At 42.5% G+C, this 25,677-nt stretch overlaps 1 protein-coding gene and 1 long non-coding RNA gene across 3 annotated transcripts in view; both read left to right on the forward strand.

The window, feature by feature from the left end:
- The first annotated feature begins 3,590 nt into the window (after window positions 1-3,590).
- On the forward strand, window positions 3,591-10,022 carry LOC120411843. Of its 2 annotated transcripts, XR_005604396.1 has the most exons (4): window positions 3,591-3,768; window positions 6,898-6,998; window positions 7,574-7,609; window positions 8,133-10,022. It is a non-coding gene; the product is annotated as an uncharacterized LOC120411843 (long non-coding RNA). The 2 variants fall into 2 exon arrangements; XR_005604395.1 differs by having other exon boundaries at window positions 6,898-7,609.
- A 96-nt stretch (window positions 10,023-10,118) lies between these two features.
- The window catches only part of NTF3 (neurotrophin 3), a 50,059-nt gene continuing 34,500 nt past the window's right edge, over window positions 10,119-25,677 (forward strand). The window contains exon 1 of the mRNA XM_010410251.4: window positions 10,119-10,669. Coding sequence (XP_010408553.1) covers window positions 10,652-10,669 — 18 coding nt within the window. The 5' untranslated portion in view covers window positions 10,119-10,651. The remainder of the gene's footprint in view (window positions 10,670-25,677) is intronic.

A 25,677-nucleotide genomic window follows, 5' to 3' on the forward strand; every position in this document is an offset into this window, starting at 1 on the left:
TTATTTATCTTGCATTTTTTTTTATATATATTTTCTTTCTTTTTTTTTTCCCCCCTCCTCCAGTGAACAACCAAAAAGCTTGGAGAAAACTCCTTTTTTTTCCTTCCTGAAAAGAAACACAGTGGTTTTCGTTGCAATTCAGACATGTAATGCCAGGCAAGAGTCCAGTTTATGCTGTGGTGTCTTCTATATCACTCTAGTAATGAAGAGGAGATAAAATATGAGCAAGAAATTACATTGGGTTCACCAGTTTTATTGATTTGGTTTTCAGCTGGGTGTAAAGCAATTTTATTCCCAGTGCGTTTTAAATCTGGAGCACAAAGAGAGTTTCTGGACTGCCTAAAATTTGATACAGGGATCATTTTACCTTTCTGCTGTTCACAAAGCAGTGAAAGGATCAGCAAACCTCCTCACAAAGCCAGAAGACTTCCACAATAATATCTAGTGGAAGAAAAAGGCCTTTTTGCTCCATGTCTTCCCTCCTGTAACCCAGAGCAAAAGCAAGGATATTTCCCAGCAGAACAGGCTACTGCCAGCGAGGGAACAGAGTGTTTATCCACTTCCCTGGGAGCTGAAGTGTGCTTTTCCACTCTTGTTATGTTAACCTCTGATACCAAATGTTAGTCTTGCCTGCCCTGTGTATGACATTGGCAGGCACAGGGGAATAAAAAAATAAATCAAGAAAAAAAGATAATTTTGGCTCTTCGCAGCGAAACAGCAAGGAAGGACCATTTGTGCATCCCTTCAGTTGCTAAACTGTGATCTCTCAAAGTTTTCTGTCTGTGTTGTCTCAGTCATATCCATCCAGAATGTGGCAGCTCCAGTGCTTAATCCATGTTTGCAGAGCTGCAACGTGGACTTTCTGCTTGAACCTTAGCTATGGAGTACCCAATCGTGTGGACCTCCTTCAAGAGAAGTTATTACAAAATATTCAGGATCAGATTTCCTGCATCATTTCCAGTGTACCAGGCCAGAACAGAGTCATGAAAGGGCATTAACTTTTTAATACTGAGTGGAAATCTGTCAAGTAGAATACCATTTTTGCAATAAATACGCTAATATAAGGTAAGTATTGCGGTAGCACGATATCCTCATTTCAGTTTTTCAATCTTTTATATTAAAATACTGACTGAACACTGTTTTACTTTCTGATCCAGATTGATCTTATTGATAACTTTTAAGGTTTTAAGTGGACTTTAAAAACTGAATCCTTTTGCGTACAAAAGTTGCAAAACCAAAATAATCTTTGAAATAGAAATTCCAGTAGTAGAAACTTTTCCTCATGTAAAATATTACTGAAATATTTTCATTTGCTTCTCGGTTTCACAGAAACAAAACCGTTGTGGTTTTGGGGGGTTTTGGGGTTTTTTTTTGGTTTTTTGTTAAAATACAGTGGCAAAGCAAACATCTCACTTGAGATTTGGAAACATCCAGTACCAGCACCAAGTGTTCATGATAACCTGGGAACACTGGTAAAAGACTGTTTTCATGTCAAATGCACTCTGGGTGCATTTTTTAGTAGCAAGGATGACTCTTGAATTATAGCTTTTAACAAGTGGCCTGAGTAGGCAGCAGTGTAAATAACTGCAAAACCAACTGTGCCTCAGGCCATTGTAGAAGAGGTAAAGTCATGCCTTATCACCTTCCTCTGTATGTTGACATGATTTTACAGCCTCAGATTGCACGAAGTGTTATCTTTGTTTCTCTAAATTCCTCTGACTGCAGCTATTCTTGTTTTTTTCCGTCCTATTTACTTTTCCAACTAGCTGTTTCATCCCTTCTTTGTCTTCTTGTTGGCCTCCCACTTCCTACATGCTACTACTCCACTTTTTCCCCCACAAAGCCCAGAATTTTTGTTATAAAAGGGTAGGTGATGCATTAACCCTTTAGTTTTGACCCCAGACCTCATGTTACACACACAAAGCCACGAGTGCAAAGCACAAGGAGGTCGAATTTTCTGTAAAAAGGGATCAGTGATAGGGCCTGCACAGCAGTTGAAAGGATAGAGCAGCCCTATAGAAAGAATCACAGAGTCACTGAATCACTGAGGTTGAGAAAGACCTCCAAGATCATCCAGTCCAACCTGTGACCAAACACCATTACATAATTGAACCAGAGCACTGAGTGCCACCTCCAGGCTTTTCTTGGACACCTCCAGGGATGGGGACTCCACCACCTCTCTGGGCAGCCCATTCCAGTGTTTAGGAAGCCTTTCAGTGCATCCCACATAGCCATCCACGAGACTGACCCAAGCATTGATGGCTATCCAAGCTCCACAGCAGGGTCTGTGTGGGGTGATTTAACAGCACAAGCCATTTCTGTGTGAGCAGGGACGACACATCTACCGCATTTAACAAGCAGCCCAAGGATAACCACACAGAAATTTTGCATGTTCTTCATTTTATTGAGCTGATTCAGGATCCCATCCCTGGGAAAAACAGGGTGAAGCATGGAAATTGCCTTAAAGAACTTGAGACTGCAGCAGAACTGACATGTGGCATTTCTCTCAGTGCAAAGTAAGGCATGCTGCATGGTCAGTTTTTCCCAAGTGAAACAATTCCCACTTGCTGTAGGTATCACATCACAAGACAAAAGCTTCTGTGTGGGGGGAGGACTCAAAACTGCATTGCATGCTAGGAAATTTGTAGGTTCTGGCTGGGCATTTTTGGGATTTTCTGATACTTGCTCACTTTACTGGCTCAGTTAGACCCTCAGATCTGTTACCTGGTTAGATACAGTGCAACAGCCATTCTTTTCTTGAGATATTTCAAAAAAATAGAAGTAATGCATAAAAGAAGGGGAAATTTTCAAAAATTAAGGGAAGATACAGGGGAGGCATCAAGGTACAATGAAGAAAGTGAGCTAATCCCTGAGGAAGTGCAGTTTGGTACAGACCGATTTCAAAGAGTGATTATTTGTTTAACATTCTGGGCCGAGCTCAGTATAGTCATATTTCCATAAAGAAATCAGGGATTCCTGGAGTTTTGCTTTATTTGGGGTTGATCAGAGCCAAAATATGTGTCTCTATCAGCTGAGGTCTGACTGCAACACTGACTCTGCCTTGATGCAAGAATAATCTCTGATTTCAGAAGAAATAGCTGTGCAAAAGAGTTATATTCACTCTTAGGGTAAAAATTTCATCTTATTCACTTCATAATATTTAGACAGAGACCACAATAATTAAGGGAAAGCCAAGATGCATCCTTAGACTATAAATAGTGCCATAAAAACTGTCCTTAATACCTTTAAATTCAACTCCTTACACGCATTTCAAGCGTTTCTGCAGCATGATGATGTCTTGTTTTGTACCAAAAGCAGAGCTTGCAGGGATAGAGGCTGTCTTTAACAAACACTGCTGGCTACTGAGACAAGCCATACTGGGGAATTGCCTCCAGCAGGAACTTCTCAGCAAGGGGAAAAAGCACTGAATAACTACTAGAGGAAAGATAAAAATCAAACCCAGCATGTGCACTGGAGAGAATGTACATGCCATAACTTCATAGCAGTCCTAAAGCCCCATAAATTTTCCTATTGTTGCTTGTGTGACCAAGCTTGTGTGACTCATGGATTAGGCTGTGCCAGTCAGGGATGGTTGTGTGACCATGCCCATCTTCCTGCAATAAACACTCTCTGTGTCCTGTGCTCAACGCGTGATTTCTTCATTTTCCTCCCTTGCAGGGCAGAAACCTCAGTTGCTATTCTGGTCCTTGATAAAGGAATGGCTCAGCTGCAGAGCTGGAATGAGACATGGGACAGACAGCAAAACATGTGAGTAGGAACCTTTTACACAACCACAGGCGTGGGTTAAACGTCGATGATATTTGGGAAGAGAGAGATTTGCCACGAGCATGTAGCAGAACAGAATTTGGCATGAGCTGCCTGAGAGGGAAAAGGGTTCCTTATAAACTAAGGACTTAGCCTAAACTTAGCTCCAGGCATGGACAGCCTGAAGCACAATCAGCCTCAAGTGTCAGTAGTACGATTCAATCAAAAGGACGTGCTGGATTTTTCCATCCAGCCTTTTTTATTTACCCACTACTCCCATGATGAGAGATGGGGTCAAAAGCCATAAAGTCTTCAGTCTGAGAAGAAATTCTAATTTTAAAACCCTCCGTGCCTTTGCTTTTTTCCTTCTTCCCCTTGATTCCTAAAAGGCTGAATTTGTCCTTCCAAATAAAACTGGGGAAGAATGGAATGTGGGTGAAAAACATTTGTTTGTTTACTTGGTTTTAAAAAAGATGTGCATGGCAATGAAAACAAAAGGTAATCTCTTTCTTTGAATTGAGGTTAAGGAAAGACTCTCAGCATGCAAAAGACTCCACTGCCTGTTCACACAGCTCCTAAGGAGTGGTTTTGATTCTATTGTGCAACCTTGATCCCTCAATCCATCTCTTGTGCTGGATGCAGAGCATCAGCACATCCCTTTCCTGCAGGAGGGAAGGGGCATCCCACTGGGCATGGGCCTGGAATGGTCCAGCTGCCAGGCCTGTCTGGAAGCTGCTGGGGGCACCATCGTTTGAAACAGTCTCAAATCAATCCAGGGACTTCCTAATTAGCTCACAGACAATCCCAGTGAGCTTAAACTTAATATTATGGAAAGATGCATTAAATGTTTTACCTATAGGCCCTCAAAGAGTGCTTAGTTACATGTGTGTACTAAGCTTGGGAAATACCTTATTTAAGTAAAAAACTAAAAAAAAAAAAAAAAGAAAAAAATAGGTCAGGATGGACAGAGAGAACACTTTGGCCCAGAGTTGTTTCAAACCCCCTGCCTGTACATCTGCATTGGCTCAAATGGGACTTTCAGTTTTTGGCTGCCTGAAAGTTGATCCACACCATGTTTGCTACCCTGCCCCTCCTCCAGCAGATGTGATTTCACACTAAGGTTTTAGGGAATTAAAATGTAGAAGCTCAGCCAAATGGGCATCAGCATTCATCAGATAAGAAGTTTGAATAAAAATTGCTTTAATTCAAATAAAATTGCCTTGTAAGGACACAACACACAAATATTAACTACAGGGGGTACAAGCCAACGCTGAGATATGTCCCACTGGCTTCAACAAGCTGACTTCTGCTGTTAAATACACCTTGTCAGCTCTACTTTGAACCAAGACTTTTTCTATTCCAGCAGACAAAAAGAAGAACCTTAACTAAATTAGTTCATGCAAAATATCATTGCCCAGCTGCATTTCCATCATTACACCAACTTTTGTTGCTGCTTGCGAGTGAGCTTCTCTTTTCACAGAGTGTTTTACCATTCAACCTTTCTTGCTTTGCTTTGCTTTGCTTTGCTCTATTTTCTATTTCTTCTGGTACTGGCCATTGAGAAGAGCACCTGTACTTGACCCTAAGAATAGGAATGTAAACACACAGGTCAGGACACCTTTCCGTATGGCTGGAGTATGACTGGATGTGTGGTGTGGAACTGAGCCTTTCGTCTCAGTGATGGGTAACCTGCTTGGATCTAACAGATGCCAAACCAGCAATGCTCTGAGCCCCTTCAATTTGGAACTGCTTGATTTAGTGTTATTTATTTTTATCTTTATTTTGAAAAATATTAATTTGTTGTTGTTTCCTTCATCCTCTTTAAACTTGCTCCAGCTGTTACAGTTCCACTGCACCTGAAAGATGCAGAAGGACCAGTCCAGGAAGGAAAGTCATTACTGGGCTTTACCTCCCTCTGGGAAAATTTCCCCATGATAAAGATATTTAGTGTCCCAAAGCAAGTCATATGAATATGTAGTAGAAACTTCTTGAAGGATTTCACTGGGAGGTTTTCTTCAAAAGCTATGCCAGAGTCCTGAGTACCAGCTGTTCCTGGAAATATTTGCTTTCTGTGATGGTGCAACTCAAGTAGTCATGGGAGATAGGGGGGGAGAGAAAGCACCTAGACTTTCCCTTGCCCTGGGCAGGGTCAATTACAAACTTGTGAGTCCTGACTGATTTCTTTACTCTGTTGGGGTTTTTAATCATATTTTAAACTACATCACACATTTAATCATTGCTTCTGTCATTTTCTGACTTGAACATGGTCAGAACTGAGTCCCAGCACCCCAGCTGACATCTGATCAACACTTTATGTATCTCCTTATATGTCCCAGTGTGGAATTTATTTCCTCACAAATGAATGGTGCTGTGACTCCAGATTTCCCCTTCCTCCATCACTGAAAACTGAAGGTGCCTTTTCCCAGTTCTAGCATAAGTAATGGAACCAAACTTCTTCATATGGTTTTAATTAGATTTTTTTTCCCTTAGCATTTTTCTTACTGATAGTCATGCAAGTTCTCTTCAACTAATCTGGAATTACAACAAAAGAGTAGGGGTTCAAAGTATGCCTATAATAACAAGGAATATATTTTCTTTCCCAAAATGTTGCCTATCATCAACTTATCTTGTTTCTGAATTATTCCTGCAATAAAGACCATCTCTAACAAAAAATGGATGCTATCAGAAAAAGGCAAGCATTACATAAGTCCAAAATATGAGTTAAGCTGATAAGTGATGTAACACATTAGTACAGCAGAAAGATTTGTAATCATCCATAATTCTATTGTTAAAACACAGCTATATATTGGAGAGTGTAAATCCCCTTTTGTATATCACTTAATATATAGTTTTATTTTGGTATGGGAGTACAGATTCCTACATTTCCTTTGAAATGAAAAACATTTGTAAAACAATTAAAATTTTGCTCTGGATACTGCTATGCTGTGTGTGTGTAAAACCTTTGATGCAAGAAAGTGATTGTAGTTGTGCATTTTATTGCATCTGGATGTTATTTTAATTAATACTATCATTATGATCCCATTTAATCTCACTTTGCTAATTCTCTGCCAAGGAAATAGGTTTGAAGGCGAACTGCCTAAAAGCTGACTCTGTAAAATGCCTTTCTTTTAGGGAAAGCTCTGAAGAAGAATGGCTTTCAGGGTGTGACCAGAATTCCTGCTTATTTATGTGCATGATTCCCATCCTCCCTCCTGGCATGCCTACAGCTCTAGGTATACATTTTACATTGTATCACCTTTTACCTACCATGTTAATTGTTATGAGCTGTCCTAATTATTTTTAAGAAAGAGGAAAAGCTAAAGAAGACAACTTTCCAAGAAATTTATAACAAAACCAAATCTGAAGTTCTTTGTGAATCATGCTTGTAATTTCTTTCTAATACTTCTCATTTGTCTAGCCTGGGTGCAAGTGAGGATGCCAAGGAGGTTTCAGAAATTCCTTCAGCTCTGAAATGGTACCATTGATATTCTTAAAACAATATTTAAATAATGTTTGAATAAATAATTTCTATTCTTTCCCACCACTATTTCCACCAAATAAAAACATAGCTGGATTCTTTTTTACTTCCAACAAAACATTTGTAACACATTTCAAGTAAAAAAAAAAATTTAGAAATGTTGTCAGGCCTTTTATTAAATTCTGGAAGCTTGAACAGAAGTGATTTGGGCATTTGAAACATGAACAGCCTCCTGTACTGAAGATACCAGTTAGTCAAAATGTTCACAGCTAATCTTCTGCTCCCACTTCTTCTTCCTTGCCTTTACTTCAAACCCACCATCTTAAAAAGGGAGGACCATACGGCTGGAACACATTTCCATTCCAGGTAAGTGCATTTGTCGATATATATTAAAACCAACCACCACGGGAACTCTCAGACTTGCTGAGGCACATGTGGTGTCCCTACAGTCCCTTTTTGGGATCTGTTTGGGATTTCAGCCACAAAGTGGTGCTGTTGCAAAAGCAAACCATTATAAAACAGGCTCCTTGCTTTTAGAATGACCCAAGGCATGCATTAAACCCAATAAAATTTTCATGCATTTGCATACTCACACGCATATTTTCCCTATAAATATTCAATTTTTTATCATCAAACGAAATCACAGCAGTATCTGTTAATATGTAGAGAAAAGTACATGTCTTCAAAGTATATAAAATATCACATGTTTTGAAGTCTGGTCAAGTGCCTAATTAATCAGATCAATGTCTCGTAATTATCCCAATTAAAATCCCCAGAATTCAAAGATGATTTTTCTCCAGCATGCTTTGAGCAATGTTTCAGATTCTTCAAGACAGAACAGGGACTTGTTCAAAGTAATATTTTCCCTTTTTTTTCTTTGCCATGTCAGAACCTCAGATCCAAGGGCAACAGATAAAATAAGGTGACCGTTTGGGAGCTGGATTGCTTCTCATTAAAAATTCAGAAACCTGCTAAAACTGTGAAAGAAATCCACCTATGCTAAGGGTTAGCATGAGGGAAAAACCGCCCCACCCCCAGAATAACAGCTGAAGATGTAAAAATACCTAGAAAGAAGCAGCTTCAGAACAACAGAAACATCTGTAGGGGAAAGGTTGGAAAACTGCAAGGACCAAACACGTCTCCATTTTCCCTGGCTGTGAAAACACGCTGTCTACAATGCTTTTTGCAGTGCACACATATTTGGCGAGATTAAGGTGTCACATCTCAAATTACAAGGCGTCTGATTGCCCACAGACCCAGACACAGGGCAAAACTCCTCCACTCGTGCAAGCTCTGGGAGGTTTGCCTCCCATCAGAGGTAGGCAGCCCCTCTGCCCAGGACTTTTGCTTCTAGACTTCTTCTTTTGCTGGTTTTTCTATTTTTTTCTTTTCCTCCCCTGCTGCAAATGCGAAGTTCCCGGGCTAGGGCTGCCTTCAGAGGCTTAACCCTTTGCCTACCTCCAGAGGAACATTCACCAGCCACAGGAAAGTTTTCTATTCCTAGCACTGTTTGTCTACTTCAGGAGATTAAAAGCTGAGTCACATTTTAGGCATTTCTCAGATCTGACTACAGTGCCTGGGCTGGGTGGGGGACACACAGGATTTAATTCGAGTTCCCTCCTCTTAGCTGAAAAAGCTCTAAATCAGATGGAAACAGCATTCAGGAACAGGGTGAGACAAAACCCATTGGAACTAGAGTTATTCAAATTTGAGGAGGTTTGGTTTGTTTTGTTTTGGTTTTTTTTTTGATTGGCAGATCAGCAAGTTTTCGTAGAGAATTCTTAGGAGGCAGAGGTGGAAGATGACTTTTGTTCTTCGTCTGGGTAACAAGCGACTCAGACAGAACTTATGAGACAGACAACAAATTGTGGAATCCCCTAAACAGGACCATTTAAATTACAGAATCCCCTAAATGGGACCATTTTATGCTTGAAATAATTCAGATAAAGGACAACTGCGAGTAACAACACTGTCTGTATTTCAATCTATGGTGGCAAATATTTCAATAAAATTGTGACAACTCTCCAGGTAGACTAAAATGTCTTAAAGGAGATGGTACAAAGCTTTGACAGCAAGAGAGGGCTAATTATCTTTACACAGGGAGGGGAAAGAGAAAAAATTCCCTGGTTAAAGAGAAAAAGAAAAAACTTCATGAGCTAGTAAAAGAAGTATTCTTTAAGGAAACAATCTGGTGACCCTTAAGATTTAAAGTGTCACCTCATATCTTATATGACCACGTTCTAATGGTCACTTGCTCAATTATGCTTGAATCAAACAGAAAAGAAAGATGACTTAAGCATGTAAATTTAGAGAGAGACTTAGAGGCATGCAGCTAAATTTATCAGCCATCTCTGTGAGCGATCTCTCTAAATAAAAAGTTTGGGAACCAGTCGCTGCTGGCTGCTGATGAACTTTCCATGTTTTTGGCACTTGCCATCCTTAATGGACGAATCTGCGAGTCAAAACAGGAGGAACTGTACACAAATCCATCTTAAGGTCTGTTCTTAACCGTGGATGTTTCTCCCAGCACTTATTTTTGTGCCATGGCGGGTGACTGCCTTGACAGAAACGCCGACAGAAGAAATAAATTTGTCAAAGATTTGCAAAAAATAGGAAAAAAAATAAATTCAAGTAGAAGCCAGAGTGAGAGCAGGGGCTTATGGCACTTATGTGTCTCTGTTTCACCTGTTCGACATGTCCTATAGTGGCTTGTGAACAGGGGTAGGAATAGCAGCACATGCTGGCAGTGTGAGCAAAGTGTGTGCATGTGTGTGCATGTGGGAGACAGAGGGAGCGTGGGGGACAGAGGGGCGGGAATGGGGGAGTGGATGGACCATTAGAGTGCAAACACAGAGACATTCCTGCAATAAAATACTCGTCTGCTGAGAATCGCAGTCTGGAAGGGATGGTGGTGATTTAACAAAAGAATTCTCTAAAATGTTCGCTGGTGCTAATACTGTTCTTAATCATGTGAAGAGGTTTTGCCAGGAAGAGGAATAAAACCATCAATTGGATTTAAAAAGAAAAAAAAAAAAAAAAAGAAAATAGGCACAGGATGGTTTTTTAAGGCACGCAGGGGGAAAAATGACCTTTACAACAGTTTTGTCATTTTCAAAAAAATGCCTCATTCTCTGAATTTCCCCAGCCAGGCAAGGTTGTTATAAATGGTAGGTAGGGAAAGCAGAGTGTGGCAATAAAGGGGTTAATCCACGGAGCACAGAGCCATCTGGCTGAGCTGGTTTGTTATAATCGAGCAGATTATGTTCACGGGACTCAGAGTTTAAGGCTCCTCTCCCATAGAGCAACTCTGCACAACCCAAGCAGACCAACTTTGGGACTTTGAATGAACGTATTTACATCCACCTTTCTCTTCATGTCGACTTTTCTGGAAACATTCACACGGATGCCATGGTTACTCCTACCACGGTAAGGGAAATTTGACGTTTTCTAATAGGGTCCTAAGAGGGCAGGGAGGGGGGGGGGAGAGGGGTCCTTTAAAGAAGTATAATAGGGAGGAGGTGGGGGTCTTGTAAGCGGTAGATGTGTCCCAAATGTTGCCTTCCCCATTGTGCCTCCTCCTTCCCCCACCCCTACTTGCCCTATAGTTTGCTTCAGTCCTGAGGTTCCCCTCTCCTCCTGCTCCTCACGCTGTTGTTCGGGTCCCTGGAAAGAAAGCGGCGGAGGAGAAATACGAGGTGCTACAGGAATCTGATTTAAGGGGCAAAAGCAAAGGAGACTTTTTGTTTTGTTTTAAGAGGGAAACCAGCAAGTTCAGATATAACAAAAGGGGTTGAAAATCTTGACCGTGGATTGCAAGAACCAGCCTCAGCACACGTAGCATGCTCGCCCTCCGGCAAAGTTAGAGCCCATGACAAGCAAAGCCAAAATTCCCAATTTCTAGACCTCGCCTACCTCAGGTAACCAGCTTCACTGGAGCTTTCATATTTTGTGCGTGTGCCAGACACTGGAAACCCTGTTCATGACCTTTGAATCAATCCTGATTCTCCTCAAACCCAAACACTAAATTCTCCAGGAAGAGCTGGAGATCAAAAGATTCCCTGCACATCTGTGTCTAGGTGAAAAAGATACACTCGCTCTGTGCTGGAATGGCAGGGAAACTATTCTTGCGTTGCAGCTTCCAGCGTTTGGTGAGTGCCTTCTAGGAATGCAGCACACAACTAATCAACAGAGATGCACATCTAGAGAGCAAAATAGAAAGCTGTTTCTCATCTAAACAGCTGAAATGCAGCTTAAAGCGTCAGTTACTGGCGAGTCCTTATGGAGACACCAAACTGCTCTTAGCCAAGAGGGGAAAAAGTCCTTGAATGGTTTAGATAGTTTTCTGATCAGTTCTTAATCCTTCATTAAAATAAACGGGAAAGCTCCATGCTGGTCCTATCTCTCGAACTATAAATATGCAGTATCTGGAGAGATGGATATTTTGGATTGAATAGGGCTGCTATGCACACATTCTCTGGTTCCTATATTGCAAAACCAGTTATTTAGAGATGACTCTGTGTATGAGGGGGGTTGCTTCTCCCCCTCCCCCCTTTTTAAATAGACAGGGATGTGTGTTATATGGTCCAGACGATTGTTGTGAGCTACAACCTTTCAGAAAACACTCTTTGCTCTCAGGCTCGTGTGATTTGTTTCATGAGGAGTGCAAATGGTATGTAAAGTTTTGCCTTTGCATTGTGCCTTCAGGAAAATATCCAGACAAGTAAGAGAGGCATTCTCAGGCACAGAAATACCTGATATGTGCAAGCCTGCAAGTGGAGAAGCTGTGCAAGAAGCACCTATAAATGGGATGCAAGGAAAAGGGAAATTTAACAGTAATAAAAAAGAAAAAGAAAAAGAAAAAGGAAAAAAAAAAAAAGCCTTGCCTAACAAAAGCAGCAGAGAATGGAAGAGTTCAGCATGGTCCCAGCTGCTGGTAGTAAAAAGACCGGTCTGAGCTACACGTGCCAGTACCAGGGGCTCTGTGTGTGAGCATGGTGGGGGGACAAAACCCAGGCATGATTGCAGGTGGTGGGTCCAAAACATGGGGAGAAGAGGAGGCACCAGCAGAGCCAGCAGGGGAGTGCTTTGTGTAGAAGGGTGCTATATGTTGAGGTATGCAAAACACATAGGTTTAAGAGGTTTTGTTTGTATTGTTCTGCTGTGGGTTGGGGTGTTTTTCTCTTCAGGGAACAAAAAATGAAATGGTGCATATAAAAGTAGATAAAAACTGGAGGGAAGGTGTTACACAGCTGAAATAAAGTGCTACGTGTTCATTGTTGTGCACTGGGGTAATAAGGGCAGGTGAGACATGCAAAGGTGGTCAGCTTGAAAGGGAAACTGCTGCACATCAAGTGGAAAAAGAGGATCTTTGTGGGTGGCAGCAAGTTTAGGAGCTCACAAGAGGAAGTAACACTCGAGAGAGATGGCTAAAGGTACAGGCTGGAGGCCGGGTGAGGATATGAAAGGGACGTACAAGGATGGTACGGTCTGCAAGGGGGAGGTTGGGTATCGAGTGGGAGTGGAGGGAGAAAGGTGAAAGCACAAAGGATGTTTGGAGGAGGAATTAAAATGTGAACTATTGGCTATTTGGAGAAAGGTATGGAAAATAATCAGCTACATGATGCTTGTGGGGGGCGTCAAAAGGAGACACCTTTGATTCTGTCAAGAAATAGATACGGGGATGTACTTACAAGGAAGGTATCAGAGTATGAAAGGCAAGGCTTGCATGGTGATGGAAACATGTGCCGAGAACAGGAACGCAGAGGGGAAAACGAGCTGGATGGAGATAGGGTGTGGTGAGGGGAAAAGGGTCCTGTAAGTAAGTGAAGGGGTAAGTGATTAGAGGTATTTCAGAGGAGGCTGGAAACCTGCAGGAGTGTGCTTCCTGCCTGCGAGGGAGAGACAGAACTGGGAAAAAGCCATGGGAAAGTGGCGTGAGGAAATTCAAGAGAGTGGAAATCACGGGGGCAGGGTGAACTGTGACGAGGATATAAAGCTATGGCAGGTGTTGAGAAGCACAAGAAAGGGAAAAAATGAAGGAATGCAGGAGGCATGAATGAGGATAAAACGAAGAGCTGTATTTTCTGAAAAGATGCGTAGGGAAGAAGTGGTTTAGAGGAGGTACACGGCAAGAGGGCAGAGAGTGAGGGGAAATTTAGGGGTGTGTTTCTTAGTAGGCAAAGAGAGGAAGTGGTGCAAAAGTGCAGTGGTCTGTTCTGCAGAATCCGGGATGCCTCTTTACTGGGGAATTGGAGTAACACAGGGAAAGACAGGCAATAAGTTACAGGGGAAGTAGTTGGGCAAGGAATGGCAAGTAAGGAATAATGGGAAGACTGTGGGAGGAGGAGAGCATACACAAACGAAAAGGAGCGATTTTCTGTTGCAACAGATGTAACAAATGTGTTTATATCTCTGTGGTAGGTACTGGCTGAGTGAAGCAGCAAGAGGGAATGGAACAAATGTGCTGGTGGGAAATGACTAAAGATATAAAGGGGTGGGAGGAGAAGGAATGGGAGGAAAAACTACCTGGAGGGCTGTATAAGCCACACGGCTGGGCGAAGGTCAAAAGTAAAGTGTGAAGTGTGTGGGGAGGCGAGTGGAGCTGGGAGCTGTAGGGCATGAGGTGGAAGTGAACGGGAATGACAGTTCCTGTTACAAGGGGTGAGGAGCTCAGCGTGGGTTGACACAGTACAGTGGTGTGGGAGCGAGGAAGGGACCTGTCAGGCTGTGCCTGCTTGCAAGGGCTGTGCAAGGGAAGGTGAAAGGAGGGAAAAGTTGTGTCTGATAAGACAGATTCGTGCACACAGCATGCTCAAAGGAAATGAGGGAAGTACAGGTGAGGATTGCAGGCCTGGGTGTGGGGCCTGGGAGAAGGAAAACCACCTATGGGGGAAGGAAGAGTGATGAGGAGTGAGAAAAATTTTATGATGGCTTAAGCCGTCTGTTGTTATCTGCCTCTTGGTGTGAGGGAGGCTGTCTAAGTGTGCAGGCCCTGTGTGCATGCAGTGCACCAGGAGAGCAGATTGGGAGTTCAGTGCAAGGGCAGAGCAAGCAGGAGGCACAGGTAAATCCACACAGTCCTTGATGATAGGTGCATGGATACATGGGATGCTGCTTCTGTGTGAGGGCCAGGGTGAATGTGTTCAGTGAGTGCTGTGCATATGGGACTGGAAGAGTTGCAGGTGATGAGGACAATCCAGGAAGAAGCTGAAATCCTTGAGGGGCGTGTAAGGACCTTGGGTTGCTCTATGGGATGAATGCCCATGTGGAAGTCCCAAAGGGACTTCCAGGAGGCCGTGCTGACGTGCAGGGTGGCTATCAGAGGCTGAGGGGAGCATCACGTGTCCACTGCGTTCATGGCACAGCTCTCCATGTCGAAATCACTTACGTAAGGCCGGCACCAGGGGTGAGTTTTGTGAGTGCAAGGAAAGCAATGTTTGCATTGAGAAGGAGGGTAGGAAAGGATGACTAACCGGGAAAATGGTTTGGTGCGTGGGTAGCGATAGGACCCAACGTGCTCTAGATGTACCTGCCTTCTGCATGACTTGCACAGCAGGCAGGCTCTCCTCTAGAGATTTCTTTCAAGTTTTTTATGAAGAACTGCTGAATAATCCTTGGAAAATCCTAGTAGGTTTAACTACAATATTTAAACCAGCTTCATTCAGAAGCGTACCAATGCACCTTATTTTCACGCATTAAAACCTCTGAATACTGCTGCTGGCACAAAGGGGCAGAGAGATTTCTCTGGGACAAGTTAACAGGGCTTTTGGATGAGCAACCATTGGGTTGAAGCACACAGAAGGACTACAGATGTCAGTCAAAGCAAAGAGGAAAGCACTGGCTTTCTCCATGGCTTGAAGCACTGCTGGAGTAATGTACAGTTGGCTGAAGGCTGTAAATGTAGGATACATCTTGGGCGTCAGAGAGAAGCACTAGGAACATATTTCCCTTCAAAACAATTGCGTTTATTGACAACAGCTGTTCTTCAAATCTGGTCTAAAAACATCTTCAAATTGTGTGGCTTGCCTAGGACTTTGGGGTCTTCTACGCTGAGTAGGAAAGTGCTTGTTTCCATCCATGGCTGGTGAGAAGCTTGTGAGTAATCCTGTGGGACTTGCACTGGAAGAAGTCAGTCTGATCACAGAGAACCTCTAAACTTTAAAGTTGAAGCCTCTGAGCCCAGACCTTACATAACATCAGTCCCATGGATCATGGTTCATAGATCCTTTTTCTGTTCATTGCAAGGACCAATTCCTGCTAAAATAAAAACAAGCAGCCTGTGAAATGATAAGCAATTAGTGTTCATGCAGCCATAGGTGGTGTTGGGAACCTGCTGTCATGTTTTTCACACCGGTTTCCCACTGCAGAGTCCAGTTCAAGCTCTCCAGCTGGATAATTTTTCCTGGCGGTGCTCACAGCTGGTTGCAGTCTGCGGGAAGCACCTTTCTCCTCTGGCGGGAGTGAACTTTCCACCATGGCAGGCTGCGGGTGGAGGGGATGGTGAAGCAGTTGTCCATGAGGGGGAGATGCAGTCCCAGACATTGGGATTCAGCTGGGCTGAAACCACACACCACAGCCTGCTCAGCCCACTGCCACCAGTGCTTTCCTGGCCTCTGACCACTCTGCTCCCTCCACTGGGGAAATAAAAATCAAACAGTGCCATCAACCTGTCAGCTGGCTGAGGGAAGAGAAAGGGATTGATGGATTGTTGCAGGAAGGGGAACGAAGCAAGAGCGAGTGAGCTGTGCTCAGTGGGGAGAATGTGGGGCATTCATGCTTGCCTGGGCTCTTTGCAGCCATGACACAGCCAGAGAAATCTGCTTGCAAGGGGCTGGAGCACCTGGGTGTCCTTGCAGATGTTTGCCTGTCCATGTGTGTGTGTCTCCTGGTGGCATCCAGGAGCAGCCAGTGGGAAGAGCAGTCGTGTGGGTAGGGATGACAGAGGGGGATGGCAGCTGTTTCTGTGTGGGAGACTCTTTGTGCATCTGTCAGTGGGGGATGCAGGGATCAGTCGCTTTCTGAGGGGACAGATGGGATGTGCGTGTGAAGAGAGAAGTGCTAAGGGTGGATATGGAGTAGTTTCAAGGTTGTGAAATGAGTGCTAGACGGAACATACACAGCTATGTTCCTGATTGTATCATGAGCCTCAAGTCCATAGGGAAGGGGAGTCCTCTGCAGGAAGCCTTAAGGGAGATTATACTTCGCAAGGAATTAAAAGAAAAACCTCACTGAAGCATCCAGTTCAGTTCAGAGTCTCCTCTTCTCCTCCACACGATACAAGCAAGCCAGGAAAAGTGGCCCTTTCCTTCAGGGCAGCAAGCACTTGAAAGATCACAGCAGCACCACATACTCCTCCCTCTCTGATCTTTCCCTGCCTGTCTCCTCTCCACCTCTTCACACACATGAGGAAGGGTCTTTTCCAGCTCAGCCTCTGAGGTTGGAATTCCCACCTGAGGGAACGTGTGATGAAGCTGTGCTTGAGCGAGGACGCTGCCGTGTCAGGGAAGGCTGTGTGTCTGTGCATGTCCAAACAGAGCTTGCTGGTTGTCATCTCTGGCTCAGAGAAGGAGCCAGTTGGTTGCATTTCGATGCAGATGGGAAGGATGGCAGGGTATTCCACGTTTCCATCAGGCATCATTGCCACTCTGCCCGTGACTTCAGAGGGAGTCACCACTTGCGTAGCTGTAACAACATGCAGATTCTGCAGAGCGAAGTCCACTTGTGTTATCTGTTAAAAAACCTGCACCAGAGGTGATGAAAACACTCTGGAAGGATTGCAACCCACAGAGTAAGATTTGCAGCACTCCCTCATTGCCTGTGCTTCCACTGTGCATGTTGCCCATAATGGAACCACAGCAATAAACGTGCTTCTTCTCAGTTGCTCTTTCACACCTTCCAGCAGTAAATTCCTGTATTTTGAGTCTGACCCTGCTATAGATTTTACATGTTTTATCTTACATTAGCTGAGTTAGCCTGTGAGAATCTAGTTAATTCAAAAATATATATTTCTAGGCAATGCCTTACAAAAAATTCATCCGCATTTGCCAAAAGTCTAAATTGATAGAGTCAGAGGTAACTAGCAGGGAACTGTAGAGCTGCAGAAGGAAGAAGTACTTTGTATTCTACATGAATTCAGGTTGTGAGTGTGAAATTTAAGCCCAGCCACTTCCTTTGAAAAGCTCTGTGGTTAGACAAGTTTGAAGACAGCATCCTCTCCTGTGACTTCTGCCTCACCCAGGAGATGGACACACTTACAAGAATAAAATCAGCCTTTGTCCCCTCAAGAGATGGGATTTGGGCAGTATTTGGTTTCTGCTCCAAACATATTTTGTCTTTTAGCTGTCAAATATAGACCTCATAAATCTGATGGGAGACAAAACCAGAGTTGTTAAGAGGGACATGTCATTTCATGTGCTGAGGGGTCTTTCCTGGATTTGTACATTCAAAAGTTGGAAAATATTTACCCACTTCAATGTTTTCAGCTCCTGTGAGAGGTAAAACTATTCCCTCCACTCATTTCTCAAACAATTTGCACAGTCAGATTTTACATGAGTGACTTTCCAAATGGATGATGCAGATAACTCTACAACATAAAAAAATCTTCCTGAAAGGATGGTTTTTCTCTGCTGTTTATCCATATTTGCCTGATATCCCACTTAGATCCCCTAACATCTTGAGCAACTTTCCTCCTTTGTTACGGTTTACTTAATATATCCCTCATATATTTGACTTAAGCTGTCCTTTGTTTAAGCCCATTCTTGTCTTACAGAGTTAATACGATTTTTTTCCTCTAAGCATATTCTTCAATTTCTTAATTATATTTGTTTAGTTTTCTGACTTCCCTCAATTTCATCCAAAACTATGTGGCACTATTTAGGAATAAAAGTGATGTTCCAAAACCAGGAGACCTCTTTCCTCTATTTTCCTGCCTTCTCTAATTACAATGACTTTTTACACTCCCTATTTTTCTCTTTTGTGTCTCCCTTCTACCATAAAAGGATTTCTGTCTAATAAATCCAGCACTAATGCCTTGTTTAAATCATGGCTAGTTAATTTTCATTATACCTATCCAACTTCCTCCCTAACATTTAATGCAGTTGCTTTTAATTGGTTTCTCCTAGACATACTATCTTAGGCTTTTCTCCTCTGAATCTCTTATTTTCTGCCCATTTTTCTAACAAATCTCTGTCCTTCTATATAGCATTTTTTTCTATCCTTTCCATTCTTTCTATCCATCTACAGCCCATTCCTTCTCCCATATAATTTTTCTTCAGGCTTACTCTTTAACTCTTTCAGACTGAGATGATTTTTGAGGTCCCTTCCAACCCAAACCATTCTATGTTTCTATGATTTTTACAGGGTAAAACTCTTTCCGAGAGAGATGGCAACCATCTCATCATACAGGGACACCACAGGGACACCTTTAGGAAATATTGCCTCAATATGTGTTTCTTCCTAGACGGGCTCTAGATGTACTTAGAACAAAGTATTATTAATACAAAATGTATTCATTAATTAATCTGGGCAGAGGCATTTTTTTCCCTGATCAGAGAAAATGTCTGTGTTCAAACTGCCTTTCTGTGTTCCCTTGTTGTGTTCAAACTGCCTTTTTAAGTCTGAAACACTCAGGAAATATGTTTAGTTTTTCTGTTGAAAGACAAATCATCACAAGTTCTGAGAAAAGAGAAACAATCTAAATACTACTGCAAGATGAGTTTGGGGAGGAGTTTTTGTAGTTGTTGTCGTTTTACCAAAACAAAACAAAAATAAACAAAAGCTTCATGGAGTTAAATCTTGCCCTGGGAAGCTAAAGCTGCTTTTCACATCTGCTAGGACAGGGAGTGGTCTCCCTTGGAAAGGTTTGCATTTTGGGGAAACAGAAATATTTTTAAAGTCCAGTGATGTTTTTTTCTGTCTTTCCTCTAGTAAGAAATCTTCCTGTTCATTTTTTTTTGTCATAGGTTGTTCTCATTTGCCCCATTCCTCTGAAATAAAAGCTGATGAATTTTCAGTGCTTCTGGTTTTGAACCACCATTAAGCAAATCTTACTGGTTTAGTTGTCCTTGCGTGAGTTCATTCGTTTACCACAATCTTTCTTTGCACCTCTGGCTCAGACTCTGCCTTTCCTGTCTCTGGTTTGACACCAGCACTTCCACTGATCCCAATGCATTTCTGCTTTACACAGGATCAGGGCAAACGTGGAAACCCAGCTGATTGCAGGTCAAATTCTGCCCTCAGTTGCACCCAGGCAATCCTACTAAAATTTGTGAGACTGTAACTTTGAATTTACATCTTGGGGTTTGTTTTGGGGGATTTTTTTACACCATGAATGCACATCCAAAGCATTTTAGTATGTTGAGCCATAGAAATCAGAGAAGGAGAGAGAATGAGCCTATATTTGATAAGTGATATTTTGATTGGAAAAATTACAACAAATACTTTTTTGGTTGGTTGGTTGGTTGGTTTTGGTTTGGGGATTTTTTAGTGGAATTTGTCAGCCCCTCAGAAACCAAGCATCCCCTGCTTGTTTTAATAAATTTTAACTTAGTCTCTGTGGGCATCAAAGGCTTCTCCCTAGCTCAAAACCCTGTGTCCTTGTTGACCCATCCACCAGCCATCCAGAGACCAGGGAATTGGTACTTGGAGCTACAAGGAGAAAGCCAGTGAAGCCCATTAACCTGGAGAAATCAAGGGCGTGATGCTTCTACCTCACAGGGGACTCTTGGGCTTGGGAGGCAAAGAGAAATTCTTCAGGACTGGAGAACTAAACCCAACAAAATCCACCTCTAGTACAGTCTAATATCTCCTAATATGGTCTGTGTCTCTAAGATCCCAGGCAGCCAGATAGAATATTCTTCAAAGCTCTGTCATGTCTAATTTTAAATTCATCAAGTGACTGGGCTTCCACCACTCCACTTAAAATTTTCATACCATCCCCCATCCAACTTGAGTGCCATTCATTACTACAGGATTGAGTGCTTTCCCATATGCAAGTTGTTAGCAACAACACAGCCCTGGGTGGCAGTGGGACAACTTGCAAGAGACCATTTTAAACGAGTGGTTTGGCTTCAATTTTATTTTTTCCTTAGTTAAATTCTAGGGGTTACCTTTTTGCGATGGCATTCTTTGAGGAAGAAGTGAAAGTAAAAGGTATCACTGTGGAATGTAACAGAAATATTTTAGTAAATAACCTGTTCTTGGAGAACAGCTCTTTTTCAAAAGAAAGGTTGCACTGGTGAGGCCACACCTTGAGTCCTGGGCCCAGTTTTGGGGCCCTCACTACAAGAAAGACATTGAGGGGCTGGAGCCTGTCCAGGGAAGGGAACGGAGCTGGGGAAGGGTCTGGAGTGGCTGAGGGAGCTGTGGGGGCTCAGCCTGGAGCAAAGGAGGCTCAGGGGGGACTTTCTGGCTCTGCACAGCTCCCTGACAGGAGGGGCAGCCAGGGAGGGTCGGGCCCTGCTCCCAGGGAACAAGGAACAGGACAGGATGAAATGGCCTCAAGCTGTGCCAGGGGAGGTTCAGGTTGGACATCAGGAGGAATTTCTTCACTGAAAGGTGGTCAGGCATTGGAAGGGGCTGCCCAGAGAGGTGGTGAATCCCCATCCCTGGGGATCTCCAAGGGACTACTGGACCTGTCACTCAGTGCTCTGGGCTGGGTGACAAGGTGGTGATCAGTCACAGGTTGGACTTGGTGATCTTGGAGCCTTTTTCCAGCCTCAGTCATTCTGTGATTCTGTGAAAAGCTCAGAACCATCTCCAAGAGATAATTGGTGTGTCTGTAACCTGAACAGAGTTCTGGGATGTAACTCCGTACAAATTACCATGCCTGCACCTTCCCTCATGGAGAGTTTCCAGATCCTCCAACCTATTAGCAAAACTGCACCAGGATAACCAACCTTAGTTCTGCTTGGATGGCAGTGCAAAGCTCTCCAGGGACAAATTGCCCAAAGACACCCTGCAGGTGCTCAGATCCCCATCCAACCTGGCCTGGAACACTTCCAGGGATGGGGCAGCCACAGCTGCTCTGGGAAACCTGTGCCCGGGTCTCAGCACCCTCACAGTAAAGAATTTCTTCCTATTATCTAGCCTAAATTTCCCTTTGCAGTGTGAAGCCATTCCCCCTTGTCCTGTCACTACAGTTCCTGATGAAAAGTTCCTCTCCCTCCAGATTTCCTGTATCCCCTTCAGGCACTGGAAGGTGCTCTGAGGTCTCCACACCCTTCTTCTCTCCAGGCTGAACAGCCCCAGCTTTCCCAGCCTGTCACCATAGGGGAGGTGCTCCAGTACCCTTATCAACTTTGTGACTTCCTCTGGACTTGCTCCAACAGTTCCACGTCCTTCTGTTGGGGGCACCAGAACTGGATGCAACATTCCAGGCGGGGTCTCACCAGAGCAAAGTACTCATGGGCACCACAACCTTCCTTCAGATGGGTCCATAAATGTGATTATTTTCATTTTTATCCATAAACACCCTAAATATTTATGGCTATTTAGGGAGATTCATTTACTCTAATTGCATTCTGAATTTTCTCCTGATAAACTGATTTTTTTTAGCAATACATGGAAACTTATAGCCTACAAAGTAGCATCCAAAATTATTTCCTGGTTACCTGGCAGATTTCCATTGATGGATTTCACTTCAGTTTTCTCTGTCTTTTCCCATCCATCAGCTTCTATTTACCTCCTGCTGAATATTCTTGAACAGCCAGTTGCTAGCTCTGGAGATAACTAACTTAACAGAGGCCTAATTCTGACCCCACTTACATGGAAGAAGTCTAATGGCCCCCCAAGGAATAAGTTCATCTTGAGGCAGTGAAAATTTAGACCAGAGTCAAGACCTGAGAACTCAACAGAGAAACTATTGCCAATAGCCAGGGAAATGAGAGTGGTTGTTTTTGCACAAAAAAGAAAAAAAAAAAGAGTTTTCTTAACACAGAAACAGTTTTCCAAATGTGAACTTGCACAGCTTTCTCCAAAATTCTGCTCTGACCTGTCAAAAATTATCTAATCATGGTCTGATACTGCTCTTGTTTGTTTGTTTGCTTCCTTGCTTGTTTTCTCCTTTTTGCAAGAAGGTGTTAGTGAGGTGACTCCAGCTCTTTCAATTTTTCCATCCATGAAATTCTCATCCAGATGAATCACGTCAGACCAAATCTGAAGAACAAAACCCGGCATCCCACCTTTGATCTGTGGCAAATAATCCTATGTGCCATCGCCAGCCTTCCACAGGAATGTGGTCCAGAGCAAAGGACTTGAAAAGAACCTCAAAGATCCTTCTAAAAGCCATAAAATGTTTTAGCAATTTTGGGTTTTCCTCTCTTTTTCTTACTGAAAAGGAACAGATGGGAACAGAAGTAAACTCTGCCATCTGGAAAGACTGAAGGATAAGTATGAAAAGAGCCAGGTGTCAAGTTTGTTCATCACCAGCCCAGCTTTGTCAATTATCAACATCAAAACCTCGTCCGCACAAGGGCTGAATTACACTAAAGATAAATGATTTTGCAAAGCCATTTTTTCAGTATCATTTTGTCACCTAATTTTTCAACTATCTTGAAAACTCCAGTTCTGAATAGAAAAAGGAAATAAATTAATTGGAAGTTTTACTTCTTATGCCATAGGAAATTGTCTGTCTTGGTCTTTCCTACCCTCCATTGAACACTGCAGTCTGGATTCCACTTAAAGTCCATTAGCTCTGTCACAACCTTTTAATATTATCCTATATTGAATTTATATATTGGTAATTTGGACAGGTTGAAATGGAAATGTAGCACCTGTAAATCTTTGAGTGGGAAATCAGAAGCACAAAAATCCTTACAGTGCTGTTCAGTCTCTGGAGATTGTCTGAATCACTGATTTTTTTGCTTTAAGTATTTGAAATTATGTGTGTAAACGTAATTTTATATATATATTATAGATGTGTACACGTATATATGTGTACATATATAGATGTGCACTAACTGTACACAGAACAAGACTGAAGATGTCTTGTTCTTCATCTGAGTAGATTTTCTTGTTTTAATTATGTTTTATTTACATTGCATTTATGAGATTTCACACCACCTTTGGTTTTAATCTTATTATTATGTAAGTGGCTATTCCTTCTTTAAGCTTTCTACTGAAGGACATTTGAGCAAATAATTTCCCTTCTGCCTACTAATGATACTGATAATGCAGAGCCCCAAAAATACAAATAAGGAACCTGGAGTGACAGGGCAAGAGAGGATGGCTTCACACTGAAAAGCAAAATTTAAGTTAGATATTAGGAAGAAATTCTTTGCTGTGAGTGTGCTGAGGCCCTGGCACAGGTTGCCCAGAGCAGCTGTGGCTGCCCCATCCCTGGAAGTGTTCCAGGCCAGGCTGGATGGGGCTCTGAGCAACCTGGGGTAGTGGGAGGTGTCCCTGCCCATGGCAGGGGGTGTGGAACTGGACGATCCAAACCATTCCGTGGTTCTGTGACTCTATAAAGTTATCCAACAGTTCCAATCAATATTTCTTTATATTCCTTTTCTTCAGACATGCACACTAGCTGAGTTTCTTGGTAAATACCCTCAGCCCTCTTTTGCCTTCTTTTGCAGAACAATTTTGCTTCTCTTCTGCAAAAAAAATCTTTCCAAAAGCTGGAGCTGCATAAACTGGTACTGTTTTTCCACACATAATGCAATCCTTGATGCTTCTTTTACAAGTTGGCTCTGATTGCCTTTTGTCAAATTTTGCCTGTAGTCTTCAATTATCTCCTGTGTCTGCATATTCCTAAGGGTTTGTGGTTTGGTAACCCAGTCATCTGTGGTTGTCTTCTGTTTTTCCTCCAAAACATGCAATTTGTTTTGTTTCTGCTGTGCAACCTGGCAATTTTTCCTTTTTTTTTTTTTCTGTCTAAACATAGATCAGGAGTTTGTAATATTCTTTTTTTTATTCCCCTCAGTTGGATGCCTCTGTGCCCCAGCATCATCTGAGTAGATGAGGTCTGCAAGCTCCCCTGAGATTTCCTGAAAAAGACTCAAATATGTTGTGTAAAAAAAGGTTTCTCCAAAATTTTTTTAATCTTTATATGATGCTGATAGCTTTCAAAATTTCTTTACCACTGTCTTGCTCTTCTTCTCCTAATACAATGATAATGAAGTAAATCTATGACCTCTGACCAAGCCCCCAAGAAAAAAAGACACAATTATTGCTGCTTATGTCCTTTTTCAATGCATTCCTTATCTTTTTGAGAAAGCAAATTCTTGTTTGAATCCCTTCTGGTTTTTGACTTCAGGAAAGGTTAGGCTCTTTGAGGGCCTTTGGCATCTCAATTTTCTCATCATCCTCTTCTTCTCTTCAGGCTTTACATATGATCTTCTTTTTCTTATTTTTCTCCTTTGACAAGACACTGTGCCTTGGTGAGGGCTAGACAGAATTCAGACAAAGTAAAGGGAATTAAGGGCAAAGGCATCACTGCATTCCTCTTTCAAAAAGACTGAAATTTTTTTTCAAAGATCTTTAGAGGCACAGATAAATTGCTTTATCAGACTTCTGCACTACATCTCCATCTACTTAATCAGATGATGATTTAACAGTTTTGCTTACTTGCCTTCCCATTTCATAAAAGACTTTTAGTAACTCTGACCCTTGCTATGTTCCCTCCTCAATGTTTGTAGAGATTTAGTGGAATGGTTGTGTCTTCACCTCAGAATTCCTCCTTCTCAATCAAACTTGTGTCAGCATTTCTTCAACCTTATTTCTTTTTCTCTTGGTAGTATCTAATTTCCTTGCAATAAAAGTATTTCATCATGTAAAAAAATAATAATAAACCCCAACAACAAAAAAATGCCAAACTTTAATCTACAGCCTAAAATGTGAATTTAAATCAAGATAAAAGGAAGGGACCTTAAAGATCATCCAGTCCCAACCCCCTGCTGTGGGCAGGGACACCTTCCACTATCCCAGCTTGCCCCATCCAACCTGGCCTGGAACACTTCCAGGAATGGGGCAGCCACAGCTTCTCTGGGCAACCTGTGCCAGGGCCTCAGCACCCTCACAGGGAAGAATTTCTTCCTGATATCCAATCTAACCCTCCTCTCTGTCAATGTGAAGCCATTGTCCCTGGCCCTGTCACTCCAGGCCCTTGCCAAGAGTCTCTCTCCATCTTTCCTGTGGGCTCCCTTCAGGCACTGGAAGGCCACAATGAGGTCACCCCAAAGCCTTCTCTTCTCCAGGCTGAACAACTGCAATTCTAAAGCAATAACTGCATGGCTAAAGAATATTTCTGTTCCAACAAATATTTTCATATTTATTTTGCTATCATACCTAATTTTTAACAATTATTTAGAAGCAATTGGGCGTCAGACCAGACTGTCTCTTGTTTGGGAATTCTGGAAAAGCAGACACACCTTATTTCTATTTCTTTGTGTTCTGATGGTTACCTGACCTGAAATAATGCAAATATAGCTTTTCTT

This window comes from Corvus cornix, chromosome 1A (assembly GCF_000738735.6).
Source record: "Corvus cornix cornix isolate S_Up_H32 chromosome 1A, ASM73873v5, whole genome shotgun sequence".
Taxonomy (NCBI): domain Eukaryota; kingdom Metazoa; phylum Chordata; class Aves; order Passeriformes; family Corvidae; genus Corvus; species Corvus cornix.